Source organism: Mobula hypostoma, chromosome 27, assembly GCF_963921235.1.
Source record: "Mobula hypostoma chromosome 27, sMobHyp1.1, whole genome shotgun sequence".
In the NCBI taxonomy this organism is placed as follows: Eukaryota; Metazoa; Chordata; class Chondrichthyes; order Myliobatiformes; family Myliobatidae; genus Mobula; species Mobula hypostoma.
Window position 1 is genome coordinate 5,136,064 of NC_086123.1, and position 10,369 is coordinate 5,146,432.

General features: G+C 41.0%; 1 protein-coding gene across 2 annotated transcripts in view; it reads right to left on the bottom strand.

Annotated features, from left to right (window-relative positions):
• The window catches only part of mlec (malectin), a 57,866-nt gene extending 47,871 nt beyond the window's left edge, over positions 1–9,995 (bottom strand). The window contains exon 1 of one of the 2 annotated variants that reach the window (XM_063034219.1): positions 9,553–9,690. Coding sequence is in view for 1 of the 2 variants with exons in the window: in XM_063034218.1 (XP_062890288.1) it covers positions 9,553–9,823 (271 nt within the window). In the remaining variant the exon portion in view is untranslated. Of the gene's footprint in view, positions 1–9,552 lie in introns of both variants that reach the window. The other variant, XM_063034218.1, reaches the window with a different exon arrangement.
• Positions 9,996–10,369: the final 374 nt, after the last annotated feature.

Here is a 10,369-nt window from a genome sequence, read left to right on the forward strand (position 1 = left end):
AAACAAAAACCCAGTTTGTCCAGTGTCTCCTGACAGCCAAAATGCTCCATCCCAGGCAACGTGCAGGTGAATCTCTCTTGCACCCTCTCTGGTGCCATCACAACCTACATATCTGTGGGCAATCAGAACTGCATTTAGATTCCCAGCTGTAGCCTAACGTTTTGTATAGTTTTACCATGATCTCCCTGTTCTTGAAGTCTACGGCTCAGCTAAAGATAGGTATCCTATGCACCTTTGTAATCTGTCTGCTTTATTTTCCCGCTTGAAATGCATCACCCCACCCATTTTATTAGCTCTTACATCATTCTGTAGCCAAAGTCTACCCAGCTGAGGTGAGACTGCGGCGGTTTGCACTACCTGTAATATGAATGAGGCAAGCCTAAAGTGGTAAGTTCAGATGGGGAGTTAAGTGATGGTATGGAATGGAATTTGGCAAGAAATAAAAGAGAAATGAATCAGGGCATGGGAGAGTGGGGGAAACGGGTTCAGATAAGGAGGGTCACCCTGTGAAGGCCATTAGGACTGGAGTGGAAGATGATGTCAACTTCAAAGTAATGATTACTTCCACATCTAATTCTGATAAATATAGTCATAGTCATACTTTATTGATCCCGAGGGAAACTGGGTTTCGTTACAGTTGCACCAACCAAGAATAGAGTACAGATATAGCAATATAAAACCATAAATAATTAAATAATAATATGTAAATTATGCCAGGAGATAAGTCCAGGACCAGCCTATCGGCTCAGGGTGTCTGACCCTCCAAGGGAGGAGTTGTAAAGTTTGATGGCCACAGGCAGGAATGACTTCCTATGACGCTCAGTGTTGCATCTCGGTGGAATGAGTCTCTGGCTGAATGTACTCCTGTGCCCACCCAGTACATTATGTAGTGGATGGGAGACATTGACCAAGATGGCATGCAACTTAGACAGCATCCTCTTTTCAGACACCACCGTGACAGAGTCCAGTTCCATCCCTACAACATCACTGGCCTTACGAATGAGTTTGTTGATTCTGTTGGTGTCTGCTACCCTCAGCCCCAGCACACAACAGCAAACAGGATAGCACTGGCCACCACAGACTCGTAGAACATCCTCAGCATCGTCCGACAGATGTCAAAGGACCTCAGTCTTCATCTGGTTAGATTGACGAAGTATATTCAGAAAGATTTTGGTAAAGTCAACAATATGTCTTAACAGAGGTAGGGCGTTGATTTAAAACAACAAGAGAAAATACTGTTAATGAAGACTTAATGGGAGTAAAAGAGGGAATGAGCTGGTAGTGGAGGGTGATTGTACACTACCGATCAACTTACTTCATTGGAATGTGAGAAGTCTGTTAGCTAATGGACAGGGATTTAATGAGCATGTTTTAGGTTTTAATCCCTCCGCCCATCAAGTATTATCTGTATACAAGAAACTTGGTTGTAATCACAGTTATCGTTCAAGATTCTGGGTTATGAGGTTGAGACATGATAGATATACAGCTGTGGGAAGAGGCTGTGCCACCTTTGTGAAGGAGGATTTATTATACAGAATTCAGCATTTTCCAGAGAATACGGAATGCATAATTATTGAATTATTACATCCACAGGGTAGGAACAAAATTGTTAAGTTTTATAATCCAGGTCAGGAGCTGTCTGTGGAAGGGTTGTAAACAATGGTGGAAACTTATTCTGGTAAAATTATTTTTTGTGGTGACTTTAATGCATATATTAGCTTGTGGGGCAGTAAGACAACAGGTGCTAATGGGACATCAGTAGAAGAGTTTCCGAAAGAATAAGATTTAGTATGTTTGAATGATAGAAGAGAGACAAAGGTGGATATTGCCAAAAGAATGGGTTCTTGTCTGGATTTGATTCTGATTGCTGCTCCACTTGCTAGGCTTAATAGATGTGATGTAATGACTGCTTGTACAGGGAGTCATCATTTCCCAGTCTTGTGTATTGTAGGGGCCAAGGCTCACTGTTAGAATTTGAGATCTAGCACTAAATAGTGTTTAAGAGGACAAACTTGGGGGGAGAAACTTCTGTAGAGTGTGATAAATCATTTAACCAATTGTCTCTAAGTGGTTCCATAAAAAAAAGACATTCAGAGAATAATTTCTGCTTTGTGTGGAGCAGCCCATCAAGCCACTCCTTTGGTGTCTAGGAGAGATGGTAAGAAATGTATTCCTTGGTGGACACAGAAATGTACAGAGGCCATCAGATACCGGAGACGGGCATTTCGTGATTTTAAACGTAGGTTAACGCAAGATTTGCTGCATTTTCAGAAGAGCAATAGCAAGGAGTTATTAGGAATGCTACAAGGGCAGCTTCGAGGGGATTTTGCTCACTGATTGAGAGGGAGAATGTGAAAGAAAATGAATGGCGTCAGAGGTTATAACCAGATTCCAGTATTAGTGCAGAATGAAAATTTGGCTGTAACAAAGAAAGGCAGAATGTCTGGGAAACACGTATGTAAAGATATATAGACGAGACAACTTAGGGGATGAGTATATTAAGCAACGACAGTGTACTTTGACTGACAATGGGAAGACCTGTAAGAAACAAGAAATGTTTGAGAGTGCCATGGAAGATAACTTTACGTTGGTTGGATTGAAATTTGCTGTTAATAGCGCAACTGCTGCAGCCGCAGGACAGGATATGGTAAGTTATCATACGCTCCAGCATCTACCTGAGGCAGCCCTAAAGAAGTTGCTTGAGTTTTATAATAATGGTCTGGAAGCGAGAAATGTTTCCAGGAGATTGGAAATGGGCCGTGGTTCTGCCTATTGTTAAACCTGGAAAGGATCTGACGCTGCCAAGTAGCGACAGGTCTATTGCTCTCACTTTTTCACTATGTAACATAATGGAGGAAATGATAGTAATTAGGCTGATGTTTGTTTTGGAGAAGAGGGAATTACTTAGTCACTACCAATGTGGGTTTCATAAAGTGAGATCTACAAATGATGCCCTTGTACTAGTGAGAAATGATATTTGGAAAGCTTTTACAGTGAAAGAATCAGAAGTTGCAGTGTTTTTGGACATCAACAAAGCTTATGATTTGCTATGGAGGGAGAGGCTTTTGATTAAACTCAGTAAGCTTGGTATTGGTGGTAGATCTTACAACTGGATATTGGATTTTTTGCTTGGCAGGCCACTTAGAGTGAGGGGGGGGTGAAGAAGTATCAACAGAGTTTGTGGTGGATAATGGGACCTCCCATTATAGCAAAACAGGCACTTATTAAGTCGGAGGTAGATATTAAGGTTAATATGGAAAAGAATTAAATCAAATCTTGTATTAGGTTGGCTTGGATTGGGAAATGGCAGAAATTTTGGGATAGGAGAGGGTAAGGAAGGTGGTATTACAATTCGTTCCATCAGTCCAGGGGAGGCACCTTTTGGGAAGGAATAGGAAAGAGGATTTGTGATTGTTGAGACCGCGGTTTGGATATACAGGTTTGCACTCCACTTTGGCACTTGTATGGGAATGAGTGGTGTGATTTTTGTAAGGTCCTAGACAGGGTTTAACATGTGATCATGGTGTGCCACAGATATTCGTTGGAATGTGGGAAGGTGTTTACGCAACTATTGGGTAGATCTGCGTGCCAAGTTTGCAGGGTATTCCGGCACCTGAGGCAGGGATGGTTAAGTCCTGTAGGGCCCTGGTGAACTTTTTAATTAAAACCGGTTTGGGATGTAGGATCTGATCCCTGTCATGGCTCTCTTCCTACTCCCATTGCAGAATCAACAGCACCACCAATGTTCATGTCATGTGCAAACATACTAATCTTATCTCCTATATTCACATCAGGTTGTTACAAAATATAGCAAAGATACACAATATATTCCTCCAGTGTGCCTTGAACACAGATTTCCAATAACAAGAACAACCCGCTGATCATTATTCCTGCCTCGTATAACAAAGCCAATTTCATACCCCATTCCTCTATTCTCCTCTCAAACTCTCTGCAAATATATAATCTTGGTCATTGCTGTTTTTTTTCCCATCACCTACTGCAACCAATTTACTGGCCAGGTAAGTGTGCACATGGCCATTCCAGCCAGGTTTCCATCTTACTTCTGAAAATATTCAATAAAGAACGAGTTTTAGGTGACCTAGAAACATAGGCATTAACCCCACCACAGTTGCAGCCTCTGATACTATCTCCAATTTCAGCAACTGCAATATTTTGCTTCTATACATGTGATATTGTTAATTGTTCTCTTTCCTCGTGTAATGTTCAGTCCGTTCCCTCAGATCTGTGATCATTGGCATCGAAAAGACTATGTGAACAGTGTTCTGTGATGTTCTGCCAAGCATTGTGGGCATGGTATATCAGCGCTGGAATGTGTAGTGACACTTATGGTCTTGCCCCCAACACATCTCTAGGTTGGTGGCTGTTAGAGCAAACAAGACATTTCACGGTATGTTTCAATGTACATGTGATAAGTAAATTTGAACGTAAATCTAAATCACATTCCTTCCATTGATGCAAACTCATCAAACTAGGAGGGTCTACACTTATCTGGTCACATTCTCCTATATTCAACTGTAGGCAAATAAACACAATGAATTCTCTTCCTTCCCCTACATTGTTACTTCTGCTATACCCTCCAAAAAATATTCCTCATCCCCTCTTAGATGTTCTCAAATGTTCATTATTCAGCACATCATCCAAAAATAAACATAGCATCAGTTTCACATCAATAAATCTGTACCCATTGAGAAGTATCAGCCTGCTTTTAAGCAATGCCTTAATTTTACAATTCACGTCTTTGATTTCAAATTCTTCCAAATCCATCCCATTAGAATCAACGTTGCTGCTCTGGTAGAGGTCTTTTCACCATTTCGAAATGAATTGTTCCAGTGTCAATTACATTTTCTTCAACTGCCTAATCACCAAACTCTGGAACTATTTAATGAAACCTCCCCCATCTCCACGCTGTCATCCTAAATTACTCCTTCGACTAAGTTCGAATCATCTGACCGTTATTACCTCTTTATATGACTTGGTGGCTGTTAAAGCAAACAAGACATTTCACGGTATGTTTCAATGTACATGTGATAAGTAAATTTGAACGTAAATCTAAATCACATTCCTTCCATTGATGCAAACTCATCAAACTAGGAGGGTCTACACTTATCTGGTCACATTCTCCTATATTCAACTGTAGGCAAATAAACACAATGAATTCTCTTCCTTCCCCTACATTGTTACTTCTGCTATACCCTCCAAAAAATATTCCTCATCCCCTCTTAGATGTTCTCAAATGTTCATTATTCAGCACATCATCCAAAAATAAACATAGCATCAGTTTCACATCAATAAATCTGTACCCATTGAGAAATATCAGCCTGCTTTTAAGCAATGCCTTAATTTTACAATTCACGTCTTTGATTTCAAATTCTTCCAAATCCATCCCATTAGAATCAACGTTGCTGCTCTGGTAGAGGTCTTTTCACCATTTCGAAATGAATTGTTCCAGTGTCAATTACATTTTCTTCAACTGCCTAATCACCAAACTCTGGAACTATTTAATGAAACCTCCCCCATCTCCATGCTGTCATCCTAAGTTACTCCTTCGACTAAGTTCGAATTATCTGACCATTATTACCTCTTTATATGACTAAATGTTATTTTTCCCCATAATGCCAAGGAGCATCTTAAAACAGCTTGCTAGATTTGACCTTGAAGTATGATTTATTTGTCACATGTACGTCGAAACACAAGGTGAAAGGCGTCATTTGCGTCAAATCAAATCAGTGAGATTTGCACTGCTATAGCATGCCCACAACTCACTAACCCTAACCATACATTTGTAATATTCGGGGAAATCACGGCACCCACAGGAAATCTACATGGTCACAGGGAGAACATACAGGCCGTGGCAGGAAAAGAACCCCGATCTTACAGGTGGTGCTGCAGAGCATTGAGCTAACTGCCATGCTACCCTGCTACCCACATTCAGAGCTGGGGTCCTGATGTGTGCAGCTGGAGGCAGGGTCCAGTATGTGATCCAGATGTGTGAAATTGATAAGCTGAAACTTACTTAGAAGTTGTTATATCATTATATAAATATATTTTTTTAAACCATCTTTTTTGCACTCGAGGACAATAAATCATAATTAGCAAGGATTAGGAGGAAATTGCTAGATAATTTAACTAAGGGCATCCACATCTCTTAGGTTAGATTTCTTTACAGAAATATTTTCATGTGTCACTGACAACAATGGTTGGGAGAAGCAAGATGCTGGGATTTAGTTGGGATCGACATGATTTAAACTGGGCTGGGATCATTGTCCCAGCAAACTAAACAGCAAAGGAAGTTGACAGGGTTTTAAAAGCAAAGGCAGGGAAAGTTTAACTGAGCCAAAGAAAAAAAGGCTGGGCTATACAGCATACAATGGTGATTTAGATAAGATCAAACAATCTAGCTGCCTTGGAAAAACTGAGTCAATTAACCACATTAGCAACCAAGACCACATATGGGGAAAGGCAGGGAAAATGGTTTACAATGTTGTCAAAAAATAGTTTTTAAAGGAAGATAAAACTCAAAAGATAGTCAAGAAATTGGATAAGAGAGAAAAATAACAATGATAAAATTGGGAGGACAAAACATATTCCTAGCCTCTATTGCCCTGCAGAGGGTACAACAAAGTTTTTTTTTGGGATTAATTTACAGAGAGAGTTGTTCTACAGGGAAAGACTCGAGGAGAATGGGATTTTATTTCATGGGACTCAAAACAATGGCAATTAAGGGGTCAAACTCACGATAGGGAAACAGCGCCAGTTAGAGTTTGGGTGAGGGAAATGCACGCATAGTTAATTGCAAGAATCAAAACTTTAACTCTGTGGATATTCAACTAGCAATTGCATTCAAGATAACAATAAGACTGCCTTAGTGCATAGCATCAAAGGATTGAGGAGATGGAGAAAAGGTGGCTATACCTGATACTGACTAGTAGAACTTCAAAAGGCGATATGGCCTAGTTCTACTTTACAGATCATGTAAACTCTCAAGTTCTCTATGTGGAAGTGGTGTGATTCTTCATACAAGAAAATAATAATCCCACCAACAATAGTAATCCACATTTTTCAATAATAGTTATGAGTTTAATCAGTCATAGCAAAATACCAGACAAGGAAGCAAGATAGCCACCAATGCTCATCCAAGGAATGTCACGCCCCACAGAACACAAGAGAGTGACACACCTCTGAAACTCAGTCTTATGGAAATATTCAACATTTAAGATAAATGAGTTGCAATTGTTAGTTTTCCATTTACACTATTAACATGCAAATATATTAAAGCTTAAAGCATATGTGTACTCCATTTTCCACACAGACCATTTTGAGTTCTGAGGGTGATGTTATAGTTATGGGAGACCTTAATTTCTCAAATATTGAGTGGGAGAACCCAGTGACTAATGGATTGCAGGAAAGTGAATTCATTGTGTTATTGAATGATTGTTTTTTGATCCAGTATGTTAATACTCCAAGCAGAGGGGAGGTCTGTCTAGATATTCTGTAACAATCAGGATAGAATTTTGAGTATGAAAGTTGTTGAGCCTTTAAGAACAAATCTTGAAGTTCTTTGGCAGAGTGTACCAGTAAAAACCAAAGCCATTAAATTGAATTTCAGAAAGGCAAAGTTTCTGCAGATGTGGCCAAGACTTCAGAAGATAAGCTGGAATGAACTGCTTGACGCTGAGTCAGTTGAGGAACAATGGGGTCGATTTAAAGAGATAATAAACGCATTGCAGGAAATGTTCATATCCAAGGTCAGGAGAAGCAATAAAACCAATAGATCAACCACATGGATGAATAAAGATATACTTAAAAGTTATTGAAGAAAAGGCAGCTATATAAGGAATATACAAAAAATAGTAAAGATATTAACCATAGGGCATATGAAAATATAACAGCTATAGTCAAGAAGGTAATTCAGGTTGCCGAAACGCAGCTTAAGAAAGATATTGCTGATAAAGCTAAGAATGATCCCAAGAGAACATTCAGAAATAAAAGAAAAGTCAAGGAGGGAGTTAAGTTTATTAAGAATAATAATGAAGTGTTAAATTATGCAGAGAAGGACATAGCAGATATTCTTAACTCATACTTTGCTAAAGTATTCACCTACAAATATGTTAGCAATATGCCAGTAAGTGTAGAGGAAATTAAGGTTGTTTTAAGTGATTTAGAGATCTTAGAAAGTGAGGTCCTGCTTCAGCTGAAAAGGCTGAAAGTTAGTAAATCTCCAGGGCCAGACAACATATATCCAAGGGTACTTAAAGAGGTCTGCGATTATATACACAAACCCCCAACATGTATTTTTCAGAAGTCAGTAAAGACTGGTGAAAGCCCCAAGGACTGGAAATGGGCTAACATTGTCCCTGCATATAAGAACGGTGACCGCACTGACCCTGGTAACTATAGACCAGTAAGCTTAATGTGTATCGTAGATAAGATAATGGAAACATTAATAAAAAAGATCGAGAAGCAGCTGATAAGAACAGGCACATTAGCAGAAAGCCAGCATGGATTCAGAAAGGGGACTTGTACGCTGAAGCTTCATGAACAGTCAATTCTGCACCTATTCGCACACCTTACCCTGAATCCCTACCTCCTGTAATTTGATTATTAACCTCTCATGGAGTAGCTTGTCAGAAGTCTTCTGAATATCCAAGTAAATGATATCAACCGCTTTACTGTTATCATAAAATGTTGTTGCCTCTTCATAGAACTCCAGCATATTAGTAAAACATAATTTCTCCTTTCTGAACCAATGCTGGCTTCAGGGTAAGGTGTGCCAATGGGTACAGAATTGGCTCAAACAGAAAACAAGTTATGGCGAGAGGATCATTTTCACACCTGTTAAAAGTGGGGTTCTGCAGGGATAAGTTTTGCGGCCTCAGCTATTTTTAATTTAATGATTTGGACAAGCACATAAGGAATAAACTAGTAAAGTTTGCAGATGACATAAAAGTAGGGAGACGGGCAGGGAGACATTCAGGCAATTATTTCAACACGCTCTGTGAATAGGAATTTGGCAAGCTTTGTTGGGCCGAACGGCCTGTTCTTGTCAAAAAACTTTCTAATGTTCTAATTTTAGTATCAGTAGTTGTACTACAGATGCAGCCCAATATTTCTCTAGCTCGTGTATAACAGTGCCTCCACGTAGTAGTTTTGGAGAGAAGACAAGCTTACTTTTTGGGGCACTTGACTGGAGTGGACAATGGGCAAGAGTACATAAATTAATATGACAAGAGTTTCTCCGATCAATGAGCAAAAAGGTTACTGAACCTCCCATCTGTGCAAACGTTTTCCCTCTCCTCGGAACCATCAACTTTCACTTTTGAAATATACACGCGAGTACTTTGGGGAAACTTTATTATCCCTGTCTTTTTTTTTCTCAGATTGGCAAGTTCTCCTCCGACACAACCGGCGGTGTGCCGGCATAGATGATTAAACACTTCAGTGCGATAAGAGACACGCTTCCTCCGCTCCTCTCCCCCGTCCCTTCGCGCATGACACTCCGCCCAGGGCCCGATCCCGATCGCGGTGGCTTACCCCTGCCGATTTTGCCTTCGAGCGGGTCTCTTTTGAAGTGGATGCCATGCACGTCGGTGTGAGCCTCTCCTCCAGCGTTGATGGCCCACACCACCTTATCATCCAGGGCGCTCACACCGAGGCAGCAGCGCGCTGTCACCAAGGCCGCCGTTAGCAACCAGAGGCAGTGCGGGCTGCGACTGCATGGCTTCCCTCTCCGCATTTCACGATCGCTGCCTTCGGGAACAGATTCGGGGCCCAAACCGAAATACCGCCGCACAGTCTCCACCATTCAAGAATAGCACTGGCCTTCAGTTTAAAGCCCCTTTTTTTTAAGGAGAGGGGCAAAAATCACTACAAAACCCGCAAGGCCCCAGGAAAAAAAATCAATTCTTTTTGCAGGCTGAGGGAAAAGCTCAACCGAACCTGATGGAGGCGCATAGCCCGGCCGCTTGACTGAATGACGGTCGATTTGCCGAATCAAACACAGAGGCTGGCCACCAGCGGCGCAGGGACTGGCCAATCAGCGCGTCGGGGGCGGGACCGCAGCCAGTCAAGTTAGTTTGCGCGGGGCCACTGGCCTGATCGGTTGGCAAGTTATAACCGAATGCGGAAGTGGGGTCACTAGTTAAATTGGTGCGGGGGGGAGGAGGGTTTGACCTTGTTTTGGCTTCTACTTGAACTGTTTTCGCTAAGGATTTCCCGTTTACAATCATATGTAATGTATTTAAGGGGATTGCTCCCAATGAATATTCATCGGATGTTGTATTGTCTGCCTAATTTTCTAAAATCTGGCATCGAGTTTCCCCCTCCGCCTGAAATGAGTCGATCGTGAGCA